At 47.6% G+C, this 16162-nt stretch overlaps 1 protein-coding gene across 9 annotated transcripts in view; it reads left to right on the top strand.

The window, feature by feature from the left end:
* Positions 1–8743, top strand: part of LOC118638425 (BTG3 associated nuclear protein) — a 115053-nt gene extending 106310 nt beyond the window's left edge. For 5 of the 9 annotated variants that reach the window (XM_036274238.1, XM_036274239.1, XM_036274235.1 and 2 more), the window contains 2 exons: positions 5039–5182; positions 8384–8743. In XM_036274238.1, the coding sequence (XP_036130131.1) occupies positions 5039–5182; positions 8384–8455 (216 nt within the window). In that variant the 3' untranslated portion in view covers positions 8456–8743. The remainder of the gene's footprint in view (positions 1–5038; positions 5183–8383) is intronic. The other 4 variants (XM_036274244.1, XM_036274243.1, XM_036274241.1 and 1 more) reach the window with 1 other exon arrangement.
* Positions 8744–16162: the final 7419 nt, after the last annotated feature.

Here is a 16162-nt window from a genome sequence, read left to right as displayed (position 1 = left end):
GACAGCTTGCGATGGTCACCTCCATGGTTGGGCATCCCAGCTCATCGCAGTCATGAGGTTTGATGCTGGCAGGCTAGCACATTGTTACACTTCACAGTCTGAATGGCACTACAGTGATATGATGTATCACTTAACACGCATAATTAAAATAAACCTTTTCTATTTGTTCTTGTTCTGTCTCACCCACTGCCCACCCATCCGTCCACCCCTTTTTTCTAGCAGTCAGAGGCCTGGACCCCTGGGAAAAAGTAGAGGCCTTGGATTTTACTCTGGCTGAGTTATTCAACTGCCCCAACCCCCAGCCTCAATCAGCTGGGAAGTTTTAAGACACATTGTTAAGATTTGTTCCTAGGAAGGCTGGCCTATCTGGAAAGATGGGGGATGAATACCAAGTATCTCCAGACTTCCGTTTCTGCTTTATTTCTTTTTTTAAGTTTTGTTTTGCTTTCTCCTAGATTGTGTTTGATATTCATGCTCCAGTGCTGGAACGAGCCACGGCACATACAGCAGAACCTGCTTTTTATTACTGCTTGCCACACGGCATCTTTGTGTGCACAGAATCTGGACCTTGGTTCCCAGGGGCATTTTCCCATCGGCTCGGGGCTGTGAGCTGTACATCTGGCTTATGGCTGTTAGACTGTTAGCTTTTTTGTGTGTTAATCCTCACTCTAGGATATTTTTTCCATTGATTTTTATCTAGGGTGGGAGGAAGGGGATGGCGGGGGTGGGGGGGGGAGAAATATCAATGTGAGAGAGACACATCAATTGGTTGCCTCCCGCATAAGCCCCAACCAGGGCTGGGGATCAACCTGCAACCTAGGTACATGCCCTTGACCAGGAATTGAACCCACGACCCTTCAGTGGGTGGGTTGGGGCTCTAACCACTGAGCACACTGACCAGCGCTAGCCTATTAGCCTTGCAAGTGTAGCCTTGCCAGGTGTAGGATGCTTTTCTAAAATGTTGCATCAGTTGGCTAGAACCCTGAGGGCTGCGAGGTCTCAGTGCTGGATCTTGTTGAGAAACGATCCCAGAGGAGCCTTGCTGTTCATTCTGCTTTCTGACCATCTACTCGTGACGATGTGGTTTATGAAAGTACTCAAAATGGAACCTAGGGAAACATACCAGCGGTCCGTTGGAGGGGTTAAAGGCTTAAGAATGATGATTTGTTTCTGGCATTTGCTGTACAAATGTACAGAAAAGATTTCTGGCTGGTAGATCTCCTGGCCAGTGGGTTTGGGAGCATCCTTAGGGCAAATGTCTTCCTCTCAGCTCCTCATTCTTCTATCACAAGAAAGCTACTCCTTGAATTAACACTTTTGAGAAAGCCTGGTTGGTTGATTGTATTACCTTAACAATTTCAGTTTGAAGGTTTTTTAAAAAATATTTTTAGAGACAGGGAGAGGGAGAGAGAGAAACATCAATGTGAGAGGGAAACATTGATCAGCTGCCTCCTGTACCCCCCTACCGGGGATTGAGCCAGAAATCCAGGCATGTGCTCTGACCAGCAACCTTTTTTGGTGGACGGGACAACGTCCAACCAACTGAGCCACGAGTTCAATTTAAACATAAACACAAAACAAGTAAATGATTTGTTTCTGGGAGGTCTTGGGATTATGGTCCTGTTCCCAGTTACAAGCAGATCTTGTGAGTGCATTGAGGGATTTTTGTTGGTTTATTTGGAAGGGGTAGGTCTTCTTTTTCTTTTTTTGCATCTGGGTGGATTCTTGGTTGGATTTGGGATTTTATAGCTAACTATTACTGAACAGTCCTTGGGCTTCTTACATTTATTTTCGGTTCTGCACCAGTTTTGCATGCTATCAGTTGCGTATTGAACAGAGTTTCAGAATTGGCAATGCAGAGAGGAAAACCAGATGTGTGCGCCCCACAAAGCAGCGCTCTTAGATCCAGGATCCCCTTAGTAGGCTGCTTTGTATCCATACCCCGGGCCATTTTTCTTTTGTCTGAAAATAATTGGCTATGCTTCAGAAATGTACAGAGGAACCCTCTGAATGAAGCTGGGACACAAGCCCATGCCTGCACCCCAGCCCTGAAAGCCTTATGGACGATGCACTGCCCTTTGGGTAGCCCCCTTCTAAGTGCAGCCACAGGATCACGTCCGGAGGTCGTGCCGCTGGCTCTTGGCCTGAGAACTCACTGCGTTCCAGGTAGCTTTTCTACTTTCCGGAGCCTGTTTGGAAAAGGCACCAAACAGCAATGAGCAGGAAGAATGAAGCAGGAGCTGAAAGCTCGTTTTGGGGAAATGAGTGGGAATTCATCCAGGTGAGGTTTGTCCTCAGAAGGTGGGACTGGGGGTGATAGGGAGGGGGCAGGCTGAGGTGCTGGGCTGCCCATCCTCCCCCCAGCGCTGGAGTCAAGGTGTCGGAGCTGGGGCAGCATAGGGCCGCTGCTGAGGCCTTGTCATGCGGGAGGTCCCCCTGGGCAGGTTTTACCTGCAAGGTCTGGGGTACGAGGAAGGGAAAAATGATAACTGAGTGGCTGGAAGGGCTTTTCCTCCAGCAGTATGCATGTTAAGTGTTTAACTCATTTCTGCATCACTTAGCAAAACCAAACCAATGTGGAAACATTTAAAAGGCATAGCATTTTGAATGACTTCCAATGGAGAGCATTTTCCTATTTTTATTTTCACTTACCAGCCAGGCTGGTAACGTGCCTACCTTCGCTATTATAATTCTGCACATTTAGATTCGGGGGTTTCTGACATTGTAATTCTTAAGATGTAATCAGCTAGATCATGTGAAAAGTCACTTTATTGGCAATGCTGACAGGGAAAAAGTCTCTCTCAGGATACCATAAAGTGCCTCCTGTTTGTAGGGGGTAGTGGCTCGTTGCCAAAACCAGAGTACAGGCAGAACCTTCTCGGAAATAAGTTCCATGATTTTATAAGTTTCCTTAAAATATGGTTGTACGATTTGACCTTAAATTCACTTATAGAGGGATCTTTAAAAATATACATCAATTACAAAATTGTGACTACATTAAAATACCTAACAATTTAGAAAACATTGCCTAGGTTTTTATAAGGTTAGTCCCGTATCTCAGAAACCGGTGCTGAGTTAGGGCAGCCATGGCGTCATAGCCTGTACCCCTCTTCCTTTTTCACCCCCGGAAGGGCAGGTGCCGTGTGGTTTTTGAGGATTTCCTATCACGTCTGTTACTCCCATCCTTCCCGTCTGGCCTGTCCTCTGCGCTCTGCTCCACTCACATGTCAGGGGATGTTGTGTTTCCAAGAAAGTCGTCCCTCACATGCCTTTTTATATTCCCGTTTACCAAGGAATCTTCTGAACTGTTCCTACCCCTTCACGTCTTCTCCTGAAAATCACCATTCGAGTCTCCTGAGCTTTCCCTGGAAGGGCCTGGCTCAGGAGTAGCCACGTCAACCCCTAGACAGGCGCCAGGAGAGCCGGCGGGGAAATACCGATGCGTGTGCATGCTCCTTCGTCCTTCACGGCAGTCCCGTCTGACGGGCCCCTGTTTTCTCACCTGTTTCTCATTCTTAGTCTTTCTCATCCCGTCAGCTTCCTTTTCATTTATTTAACAGATATTTATTGAGTGTCAGTTACGGTGCCAGACACCTCCGCCCACCGCCACCCTGTGCCACCCTGGAGCTTCTAGTCCTGATTTGGGGAGAGGGGCGGGGGAGGAGGGTGGCGACTGGGGACAGATAAGGGAGCAAGATGCACCGCAGGTGGCCAGGGCTCCAGAGAGAGCCACAGTGGGCCGGGTGGGAAGCAGGGGGTCCCCTTTTTCTTGGAGGAAGAAGGTCAGCAGCAGAGAGGGAAGCAGGGGGAGGAAGAGCAGAGGAGAGGGAGGCAGAGGTCAACCAGGCTGGACACAGGGCAGGCCACCAGGCCCCGGGCAGTGGAGAGGGGGTGAGTCTGCAGTGGGGCTGCCAGCTCGGCTTGGGGTGTGCGTCGGCGGGCCTTCCCTGTGAGCCTCTCACAGCCTTGCCCCCACCGTAGTCACCTGCACGACTGGTCCTGGGGGGCCTTGCGGCGTTGTGTGGATTGTAACAGTCGGAGCAGAGACATCAATTCTGTTTGCTCAGGTTAAGGAAATGTGACATTTGACATGTGATTTCTGAATGGGCTTTGATGGTTTTGTCTTTCATGCCAAAAAATAAAACCACTCCCCCCCCTCCCATTTGATGGACAGAGACTCCTAAAACAGCTTCCTGTCCCCTTTTCAGGTCCCAGATGGTTTTTCTGGATTAGGGTCCTTTGACCTTCTGTCCGTGCTGGGAGTTTGTGGAATAGAGAGTGCTTGCCGGAGGGGACCTAAGGAGCCCTCCAGGGTCTCGCTGCCCTTTCTTAGAAACTGTGATCTTTCCCGAGCCATGAGGAAACTGACACCAGCAGAGGCCCTCCAGGCTGCAGAGGGGACTGAGGGAGTCTCAGCTCTGAGCGCCGAGGGCCGTGGTGTGCTGTGGGGACACCCCCACGCTCTGCTGTGCCCTGGCTGCCCGATGGTCAACTCTTGGGAGACTTCTTCATTCCCCCTGACTTGCAGATGCTCTGGGGGCTTCAAGAAGAGCCAGAAAATGGGTCTTGCCTATAGGTTGAGGACATGCTGCTCTCTCCTGTCCCTCCTAGCTGCCCTCCATGTCTCCCTGCCCCGTGAACCTGAAGCAGCAGTGATTTCTGGGAGGTCTTCGCGTGCTGTAACCGCCTGCTTCGTTGCCCTGCCGTCTCTCCCTCCCAGTGTTCTCAGGCATGCCCTTGGCCATGTCCCCGCACTCATTCTTCAGAAACTCGAGCCGGTGGCTTTTTTCCTACAAGGCTTAAAAAGCCACCTTTCTGTCTAATACGTGGATGTTTGAGGGAGGCCCCTTGCAGATGCTGTGGAACAGCCTGATCACACATGCATGTACTCACACATGCTCACAGCACACACACAGCCGCCAGCCAGGTGTTACTGCAGTGTGGAGTGCAGGCCGGGTCATGGTGGTCTGCCTGCATGGCACTCAGTTCCTCCCTCGTGCCCATGACGGTGCTGACGGTGTCTGCTCTTTCTTTCCAGGTGCTGCAGGGGGCCCAGCTAATAGCTGTGGCCTCTTCGGATCCTACTGCTACAGGGGTGGATGGGTCACCTCTCCAGGGCAGCGACATCCAGGTCCAGTACGTCCAGCTGGCCCCAGTGACTGACCACACCACGGCAGCTCAGGTGGGTCCTGCCTCTCTGTGTGGACAGGTCTTCTGCAGGTGTGAACACAGCTTGGGTTTTTCTTCTTCTGACGTTCTTCTGGGAGGAAGGTGATTACCGTTGAAAGATGCATTCTTTGAATGCAGGCACTCACTTGGAATGGTACATTTTTATAAGTGCCTGAAAACGTGTGGGTGAGAAGTTAGATCCTGGCCCAGGTGCCCGTCTTAAACTGATTCTCGAGCTATTGTGTCTTGTGCAAATGTTTGTCTATAAATTCAGAGGCAAAAATTAAATTCTGCTTAATTCTCCTTCACAAATGAGGGGTCCCCATTGACCTGAGACTTTGCTGCCCCTCTGTGTGGGCACCCGGCCCAGGGTCAGCACTCCTGCAGGCCCGGCCCTCAGCCGCCACCAGTTTCCCAGGGCCAGGTGGACAGGGCACCTGCCTCTGGCCCCTGCTGCTTTGAGGTGGAAATGCAGGGTGGCCCAGCTAGCTGTGGTGCCTGGGGGCACCATTTGGCCGGGTTTCCGGCTTCCCACACCATACTTCCAGCATCGCAGTCTGATGGCCTTGTCGGGAACGCCACATCTGTGAGGCCCACCTGTGTTTGTTACGTGCTCGTTCAGCATGTCTGATTGAATGCCGATGCTGCCCACGGAGCCTCTCGTCTGGTTCTGCTGGATCTCCCCTGAGCGGCCCCTTCTCCCTGCCTCCTGGGAGCACTAGAGACTCCAGCGTTCACCCTCTGCTCGGGCACTTCCTGAGATGGCAGATGAGAGGCTCGCTTCTGTAGATATTTGAGGTGTTCGTGGAGCTGGCCCATGGTGAATGTGCTTGGTGGAGTGAGCACCGCGGCCTCTCTAGAGTCCGCCTGGGTGTGAGGGACCCAGGCCTGCCCCTGCACCCCTCATACTAGCAGAGGGAGCTGGCAGGAGCCCCTTCAGGGGACAGTGAGTGTGTTCCCTATGGTCAGTCGTCTGTGTTCAGAACAACCAGTCCTAAAGTCAGTGTGTGTCCCTGCTTTAGGAGAGCAGCCACAGGATTGGTCCTGGAGGGCAGATCGCTGGAGCACAGCACGGGCTGCTGGTGCTGGGTGCCTGCATTCGCACACTGCTCAGGCCGTGGGTCAGCTCGCTCACTTTACTGCTGAGATCCAGACCAGCGCCATTGTGAGGCAGGGGAAGGCCATGCATCTGAGCAGGCTTGGCCCAGGACGGCCTCAGAGCCCCCTGCCCACAGGACCCTGTCGGGCTCTGTTCCAGCCTGCCAGGTGTCGGCTCCTGCCCCACCCCCCGCACGGGCCTTCGTCCTCTCTGGGCCTGCTCCTCTCCTTTCCGTGGCCCAGCACGGATGAGCCCGTGTCTCCATGCCGCCAGCCTTTGACCTTGAGAATTACAGCCCCGCGTTCCCAGGTGGTTCTTCCCTCCCATACTCTGCTCTGCACTGTGCAAGGCGCTGGGTGCTCCCACTGCCCCTGGAGAAGAGGAGATTCTCGTTGGGTTCGCTTGCAGCCGTGTGAGCTGGTTGCTGAGGAGCAGGGCCTGGTGGAGCCCAGGAGGTCGCCCAAGGTGACCAGGTGTCCAGCTGGGTGAACTCAGCAGTCTTGAGGACTTAAATTCTTACTCTCCTGATTCACTCTGGCCCAGTTGGCCCAGAGTTTGGGAAGGTGTGTCCCCACCCCTTAGCCCTCCCCAGCCGCTCCCACGCCCAGGCACATCCACCCTGAGTGGTGTTGGGCTTTCACACAGCAGTGACCACAGAGGCCTCTGCACCCTGGAGACCGACTGGGAAGGATGAGGCTTGGCCTGCAGCCCGGGAGGGGTGTGTGCGTGTGGGAAGATGAATTCACCCCGACCAGCTTTTGTTGTGGTTTGAAAATGAACTTGTCCTGGAAGAAAGCTCGTGCGGGCCACCTCGGCCCACGCTGGGTGATGGTGCCTGGCACCCCCGCTCTTGTGAAAGGGTCGTGTGTAAGGCTGTTCACTCCCTGCTGCTGGGCGGGCTCAGAAAGGCCGCACAGTACACTTTCTTCAGGTCTGGGGGCTGCGTGGTGGGTCATCTTCCTGGCTTATATGTTTGTGGTCCTATTAGCCCCTTGCCACCTGGTCAGGTCTCGAGTTCCATTCAGTTAGGACAGATAGCGACAGCAGAGAATGAGACGCTTGCTGACTGCCCAGCCCAGAGCCTCCCTCCTCCCGCTCCGCCTGCAGCCACCAGCACTGTCCATCCACCTTCCTCGTCCAGAAACTGTGGGGAAGCCCCACCCGTCTGTCAGTTGGTCCCTTTTCTGTTGCTCTTGCCCAGCCACTCTGGGCTCTGTAGACTGTGCAGACGATGCCTGTGCGGGTCCTTTCCCTGAACCGAAGGGAAGCTCTGTCGAGTGCCGTTGGATGTTTGCTTTGCCTCCCAGAAGTGCAGCCCCCTGCGGCGGAGTTGTAGCGCCAGCCCCACGCCCAGGCGCTGCCGCCTTCCGGGCTCGTGGCTTTCTTGTCTCTTTCTTCTCAGTCTCCATGCCAGGCCCCTCCAGGGAGCCCACCGCTGAGGGCCTGGTCTTTGTGACATCGCCTTTGACAGGCAACTTAGGGGACCTAAAGATCCCCAAATCTCCACCTGGGGGCCAGGTCCGTGCATGGCTGAGATGGATGATTGGTGACTTATTTTAAGATTGTATTTTTCCCTTTGACATATCTTAAAGCTGTGAACATGTACTTGAAATCCTGTTAATATTTGTAACTCATTGTTTAGAACTCATGTCCTTAAGGGGAGAAAGGTGGCTGTCCCTAAAATGCTTTTATGGAACATTGGAACAGTTGCCATAAGAAAAGGCAGAATGGTAACTGAAATTCTAGGCACATATATCAGGTGCAGGATGTGTTAACCGCTTTGAGAGTGTCCCCAGCGAGAAGCAGGGGTGGGAATAGGAAATCAGCACCACAGGCTTTAGGAGCCCTGCAGCTTGTGTGGGAGGGTCAGTTGGGACCTGGGCAAGCAGGAGGCCCCGCAAGGAGGGCCCGCAGCCTGGACTCATAGCTACTGCGCAGCGGCTCTGGTTCTGGGAGCCATCGCTCAAAGCCAGGTGAACTTAGGACCCAGCTCCTTCCAGCTCTCCTGTGTGTGTTTGCTCTGTGCATGGATTGGTGTTTTGTGACCAGTGAGTGTCCTGGACTCGAGTTGGTGGGTACTTTTATAGAAAAGCCCTCCTCTCTCCCCTCTTGCAGACGGCCGAGACCCTGCAGCCCACCCTGCAGCCCGAAATGCAGCTCGAGCACGGAGCCATCCAGATCCAGTGATGCAGGGTGGGCCACCCAACCACGGCAGGACCCAAGGTGGGGCACCGGCTCCAGCCAGCCACCCACTTCTGCAGGCGCCCTGGCCCCACGGCTTCGCACGGTGACTGCACGTGCTCTGTGGAAGTGCACCGGAGCCTCGTCCACAGGGGAGGGTGCGGAGCACTGGACAGATGGCCAGCCGCGCCCCTGCCAGAAGACCCCTCGTTTGAGCCGCACTGTTGGTGTCTCGAGAAAGCGTGGGGAAGCAGTGTGGACTGCGTTAAGTACACGCAGGAAATCAAGAACTACCATATTTTTCTCTGTTTAAACAGCTTTTTTTAATTTGCTATGGTGTTTATAACAAAAAAGAAAATTGAAAAAAAAAAGGAGTAGCAGAAGCCTTTTGCTGTGTGCTCTGTTCAGTGAAATGAAAATAGGTATTTGCAAAGACAACTAATAATTTTGATGGAAATATTGCTTACCTACTTTTCTAGGGGGAAATGCTCTCAACACTGTAATTAAGCATTTCTAATGAAATAAAATGTATTTATGACCACAGCAGCTCCAATGTTACTTCCTGTGAAGAGATGGTTTGCTGAAGCCAGCCTCCCTCCCGCGGGGTGCCCGAGGATCACCCCATCAGCCCTTCAGCTGTGCTGACTGTAGTTGGGGGGTTCTTGCAAAGGAAGGGGCGTGGCTGTTTCTGTCAGTCCCCTGTAACGGGCCTGGAGTGTCACTCTCCCCAGACACACAGCACTGCCTGGTGGAGCGTCCCCTCTTGGACACAGGCACCCCGAGACAGTGGGAGCCTGCTTCAGTGTCGGAGGTGTTCCCACCAGTAACCCGTAGCTCCAGACGGTTACAGCTCCAGGGCTCCTTAGAGAAAGTCGTGTCCAGAGGAGCCTGCCTCATCTTCTAAACTTAAAAAACAGTTCCAAACATAAGCGCAGAAGTGGTTTCACATGGCCAGTGTGTGAGGCCTGTTTTGACTATTACATTAATGGGGTTTTTGAAATTCACAACAAAATTATATTCACAGACTTAGACTATGCCTGCTCAATGCTTTTCCTGGGAAGCATTAAAAGTTGCCATTTCAAACAGTCCTGCCTCTTCCCCTCCACCCCATGGGGTTCCTAGGCTGGGCAGTTTACACCACGGCATGCTGAGGGGTGAAGGTGGGGGTAGGGAGCAGCTCACGACAGTGGGACGGCGTGTCTACAGCCCGTGCCTCCATTCATTCTCCAAGGATGGGCATCATGAGATGAGGCCTCCGGACCTCCCTGGACAGTAACCTGAGAGAGGTTGGTCTCCAGGAGATGGATATGGGAAGAAAGACCAGTCACGGTACAAGAAGCAGGCGTCTCATTAACACTCATCTGGAATCGCAGATAGAAGGAGTGGAGAGAACCGAAGAAAGATAACATTTAGAGGATTCGGGAAGCAGAATAGATCCCAAGTAGAAATAAAATAAATCTATGTCCGGATACACACAGAACATTAAAGACAAAAATAATTCAGAAAGCAGCCAGAGAAGAAAGCCAGACCACCCATAGCGGAATGAAGGAATCACGGCAGACTTCTCAACAACCTCTGGACGTCAGAAGCAGAGGGTAATACCAATGAGGCGTTGAGAGAGAACAATTCTCTACACAGAATTGGGTCAAGGATGCTGGAGCCATCATCATGTGACCCCATAGTTCCATTCCTGGATGTACATGCAAGAGAATTGAAACATAGGTCCACATGTAAACTTGTATGTGAATGTTCATAGCGGCACTATTCACAATGGCCAAAAAATGGAGAGAACCAGGTGTCCATCAAAAGAGGAATGGATAAATAAAATGTGGTCCATTTGTGGAATGTCATTCGGCCATAAGCAGAAATAAATCTCCGATACCTGGTATAACACGGATGAACCTTGAAAACAACATTCTGAGTGAAAGAAGCCGGATATGACAGGCCTATGAAATGTTCAGAAGAGGCAAATCTGTAGAGACAGAACGCAGATCAGTGGTTGCCAAGGGCTTGGAGGATGGAGAAATGGGGAGATGGGGTTTCTTTTTGAAAATGTTTTAGAATGAGTGTTAATGTTGGCACAACTCTGTAAATTCACTAAAAGTCAACAAGAAGGAGGGTGTAACCTACAGATGAGTCCCTCAAAAAGGGAAGTGGTAAGGAATTTTCAAGAGGAAGAGTACAGATTCCAGGAGGAGGTTCTGAGCAGGAAGGAGTGAACACCTAGAACAATAAACACACAGATACGTCGGAGTGCTCTGCATAAAACTGTCTCACCATGAAGTCAAAAACCGTAAAATATTGGGAAACATCATTGGGATGGCCCAGAAAGTAGTTAAATTGTTTTAAAGCTTTCTTGTATTGCCCTGGGGAAAAAGGGTCAAGATACTGTACAATTTTAAGATGTGAAATTCAGTATCTGTGACCGACATTTAAGGAACAGTGTATAGGGGTGGGGGCGATGGGGAGGAGGGTGTCAACAGGGGGGAAAAAAGGAGAAACATCTGTAACAACAACAACAAAAAGAAACAGTGTATAAAAAGTCAGTACAGCCCTGGCTGGTTTTGCTCAGCAGTTGGAGCGTCAGTCCACGGACCGGAGAGTCCTGGGTTCAGTTCCTGCTAAGGGCACGTACCTTGGTTGCAGTTTGTCCCTTGGCCCCGGTTGGGGTCATGTGGGTGGCAGCCACTCAGTATGTCTCTCTCACGTTAATGTTTCTCTCTCTCTTCCTCCCTCTCTCCCTCCCACTCTATCGGAATGAATAAATAAATAAAAGCGTGACTCTGATTCAGGAATAAGCAAATAAGTGGGTGGAATAAACAAAACAAAAAAAGGTCAAATAAGAAACCAAAATGGGAAGGTTTTGTTTGTTTTTTTTAAATCCTCACCCAAGGATATGTTTATTGATTTTTTAAAAAATTTTTTAGAGAGAGGGAAGGGAGAGAGAAACATAGATATGAGAAAGAAACTTCGATCAATTGCCCCCTGTATGCGCCCCAACTGGGGAGCAAACTCGCAAACTTTTGGCGCATGGGACGGTGCTCCAACCAACTGAGCCACCCGGCCAAGATGGGAAGGTATTTTTAATGGACGATTAAATACAACAAATTGACATAGTAAAACTTGTGAAATCCTTACGTTACATTGCCAGAGTGGAACTGCTGGGTCGTGTGGTAGTTCTATTTTGAACATCCAGACTGGTTTCCCCTCCGCACACAAGGGTTTTGTTAACTCCATACTTACTATCTCTTGTCTTTTTTATAATAGCCATTCTAGCAGGTGCAAGGTGATAGATACCTCATTGTGCTTTTGACTTGCAGTTCTCCGAGGAATAGTGATGTTGAACATCTGTTCATGTACCTGTTGGCCATGTTTGCCTTCTTTGGAGAAATGTTTATTCAGTTCTGCTTACTTTTTAATTGGATTGTTTGCTCGTTTTGTGTTTTGCTATAGAGTTGTATGAGCTCCTTATTTATTTTGGATATTATTAACCTGCTCTCAGATGGATGGCTTGTAAATAATTTCTCCCATTCTGTAATTGCTTTTTCACTTCATTGATTATTTCCTTTGCTTTGTACAATCCTTTTATTTTGATGTAGTCTCACTAGATTATTTTTGCTTTTGTTGCTCGTGCAGTAGGTGTGATATCCAAAAAATTGTTGCCAGTGTCAAAGTTCTTTCTCCCTTGGTTTTCTCCTAGGAGTTTTATGTTTCAGGTCTTGCATGTAAGTCTTTAATCCGTTTCACGTTCAATTTTGTGAGGTTTTTTTTTTTTACCTTTCCCCTTGTATTTATTTATTTATTTATTTTTAATTTATTTTTTTATTGTTGACAGTATTACAGATGTCCCCATTTTCCCTCTCTTTGCCCACCTCCATCCAGCCCTCACCCCACCCCAGGCCTTCACCGCACTGTTGTCTTTGTCCATGGGCTATGCATGAAAGTTCTTTGGTTAATTTATTTCCGCACCACCCTCCAACACCCTTCCCTCTGACATCTGTCAATCTGTCCCCTGCTTCCATGTCTCTGGACTTATTTTATTTGTCCGATTATTGTGTTCATTAGATTCCACATGTAAGTGAGATCACGTGATATTTCTCTTTCTCTGACTGGCTTATTTCACTTAGCATAATAATCTCTAGGTCCATCTATGCTGTCTTCAAGAGTAAGAGCCCCTTTTTTGTAGCCGCATAGTTACTCCATTGTGTATATGTAGCACAGCTTTTTTATCCATTCATCTACTGGTGGGCACTTGGGCTGTTTCTAGATCTTAGCTATTGTAAATGGCACTGCTATAGACACTGGGGTGCATATAGTCTTTCTGGATGGTGTTTCAGGGTTCTTAGGGTATATTCCCAGAAGTGGATTCACTGGGTCAAACAGTGGTTCCATTTTTAATTTTTTGAGGAAACTCCATACTGTTTCCCACAGTGGCTGCACCAGTCTGCACTCCCACCAGCAGTGCACTAGGGTTCCCTTTTCTTCACATCCTCACCAGCACTTGTTTGTTGATTTGTTGACGGCAGCCATTCTGGGAGGTGTGTAGTGATACCTCATTGTAGTTTCAATTTGCATCTTTCTGATGATTAGTGATGTTGAGCATTTTTTCATATATCTCTTGGCCATTTGCATGACCTCTTTGGAGAAGTGCCTATTCAGGTCCTCTGCTCATTTTTTAATTGGATTGTTTGTCTTCCTTTTGTTGAGTTGTATGAGTTCTTTATATTTTGGAAATTAATCCCTTATCAGATATATCATTGGTGAATATGTTCTTCCATACAGTGGGTTCCCTTTTCATTTTGATGCTGGTTTCTTTTGCTGTACAGAAGCTTTTTAGTTTGATGTAGTCCCATTTGTTTATTTTTTGGTTTGTTTCTCTTGCCCTAGGAGATGTATTGGCGAAAATGCTGTTACATGAGACGTCTGCGATTTTACTTCCTACATTTTCTTCTAGGATTTTTCATGGTTTCATGACTTACATTTAAGTCTTTTATCCATTTTGAGTTTATTCTTGTGTATGGTGTAAATTGGTGGTCTAGTTTCATTTTTTCGCATGTACTTGTCCAATTTTCCCAACACCATTTATTGAAGAGACTGTCTTTACTCCATTGTATGCTCTTACCTCCAAATATTAATTGACCATAATGGCTTGAATCGATTTCTGGGGTCTCTGTTCTGTTCCATTGATCTGTATGCCTGTTCTTGCACCAGTACCAGGCTGTTTTGATTACAATTGCTTTGTGTATAATTTGATATCCGGTATTGTGATCCCTCCAACTTTATTCTTTTTTCTCAAGATTACTTTGGCTATTCAGGGTCATTTTTGGTTCCATATAAATTTTGGAGATACTTGTTTTAGATCTGTGAAATATGTTGGTAGTATTTTAATAGGGATTGTGTTGAATCTATAGATTGCTTTGGTAATATGGATATTTTAATGATGTTAATTCTTCCAATTCATGAACATGGCACATTCTTCCAGTTGTTTGTACTTCCTCTATTTCATTTTTCAATGTCCTATAGTTTTCTGAGTACAAGTCTTTTACTTCCTTGGTTAAATTTATTCCTAAGTATCTTAATTTTTTTTGTTGCAATGGTAAATGGGATTTTTTTTCAAGTTTCTTTCTCTAGGAGTTCATTATTGGTGTATAAAAATGCCATTGATTTCTGGATGTTAATTTTGTATGCTGCTACTTTGCCAAATTTGTTTATTAAATCTAGTAGTTTTTTGCTGGAGTCTTTAGGGTTTTTTATGTACATTATCATGTCATCAGTGAATCATGACAGTTTTATTTCCTCCTTTCCAATTTGATGCCTTTTATTTTTTCATCTTGTCTGATTGCTGTGGCTAGGACTTCCAGTGCTATGTTGAATAAGAGTGGGAAAAGTGGACGTCCCTGTCTTGTTCCTGTTCTTAGGGGAAATGCTTTTAGTTTTTGCCCATTGAGTATGATGTTGGCTGTAGGTTTGTCATATATGGCCTTTATTATGTTGAGATATGATCCCTCTATTCCCACTTTGCTGAGAGTTTTTATGAAAAAAAGGTGTGCTGGATTGTATCCAGTGCTTTTTCTGTATCTATTGATATTTTCATGTGATTTTTGAATTTCAGTTTGTTTATGTGATGTATCACATATTGATTTGCGAATATTGTATCAACCTTGCATCCCTGGAATAAATCCCGCTTGGTCATGATGTATGATCTTTTTAGTGTATTGCTGGATCCAATTTGCTAATATTTTGTTGAGGATTTCAGGGATATTGGCCTATGATTCTCTTTCTTTGTAGTATATTTATCTGGTTTTGGAATTAGGATAATGCTGGCCTTATAAAAAGAGTTTGGAAGTGTTTCTTTCTCTTGGATTTTTTGAAATAGTTCGAGAAGAATAGGTGTTAGTTCTTCTTCGAATGTTTGGTAAAACTCCCCTGTGAAACTGTCCAGACCAGAGCTTTTGTTTGCTGGGAGATTTTTCATTACTGCTTCAGTTTCATCAGTTGTTTCATTCAGGTTGTCTGATTCTTCCTAATTCAGTTTTGGAAGATTGTATTTTTCTAGGAATATGTCCATTCTTCCCTAAATGATGGATTCAGTACAATCCCAACTGAAATCCAAGCACCAATTCCTGTGGAAATTGACACGCTTATTCTAGACTGTATTTGAAAAGGCAAAGAGCCAAGAATAGTGAAGACAGAGTTGAAGACTTTGAACAACTTCAGAGGACTGACGTGCTCCCAGAAAGCAAGGCGGTGTTAGCGTGAGTGAACAGGGGCAGCGGGCAGAATGCGGGGCCTGGAAACACACCCACCAGTGCGGATTTTCTTCTCCTCTTGTCTGCAATATATATATATTGATTCAAAGTGAATCGACAGTAATACACCATAAGTTCTTATTTTGATACTCACCAAAAGAATCACCTGGAAAGCCCGCTTTTTGTGACAAAGTCCTGAAGGCTTGGTCACATGTAAATCACTGAGAACTAGAGAGAGGAAAACTGTCGCAAACTGTAAGAGACAGCCATAAATGTCCCCAGTCCTTTTGTAATACTACTGCACGGTGCATTTGCTACATGGCGAACTACTGTAGCATAGAGGTAAAAGCAAAAACAAACCAAAGAATGAAAGCCACGAGTCTAAGATTGTTAAACAGTTAACAGTTCAAACTTAGTCATCAAATCTGTCATTGGGTTCATTCAAACAAATCCCCCCACACCATGCAGTGTCTGATCTAACTTAACACCCATGCAGCTCTTCTTGACGGGTGATACGAGAGACGCTGCAGCTTCGGGAGAAAGGACACTTGTCAATAAGTGGTTCCCGGTCAACTAGATATTTGTAACGGAAACAATTACTAATCCCCATCTCATGACTTACGCAAAAATCAGTTAATGGAGCAAAATGTGCACAAGGAACACAATAAAACTTTTAGGAGGTAACTAAGGAGATCTCTTCACGACCTTGGAGTTAGCAAAAGTTTCCTAAACTGAATGCAAAAGGACTGACTATAAAGGAAAAGACTGACGAATTGGCGTTCATTCCACTTGAGAACTGTGGACCATCAGACATAGCATTCAAAGAGGACAGAAAATCAAGCCACGGAGTGGGATGGATATTTGCCCTCCTTTTGCCAATAAAGGACTTATTTCTGCAATATATATAAGGTAGTAAGATTTACTTAAGGTAATAGGTAGTACAGACAGACAGCTCCATGCGTAG

This window comes from Molossus molossus, unplaced genomic scaffold (genome assembly GCF_014108415.1).
Source record: "Molossus molossus isolate mMolMol1 unplaced genomic scaffold, mMolMol1.p scaffold_m16_p_21, whole genome shotgun sequence".
In the NCBI taxonomy this organism is placed as follows: domain Eukaryota; kingdom Metazoa; phylum Chordata; class Mammalia; order Chiroptera; family Molossidae; genus Molossus; species Molossus molossus.
This window is presented reverse-complemented; position numbering and strand designations above follow the sequence as displayed.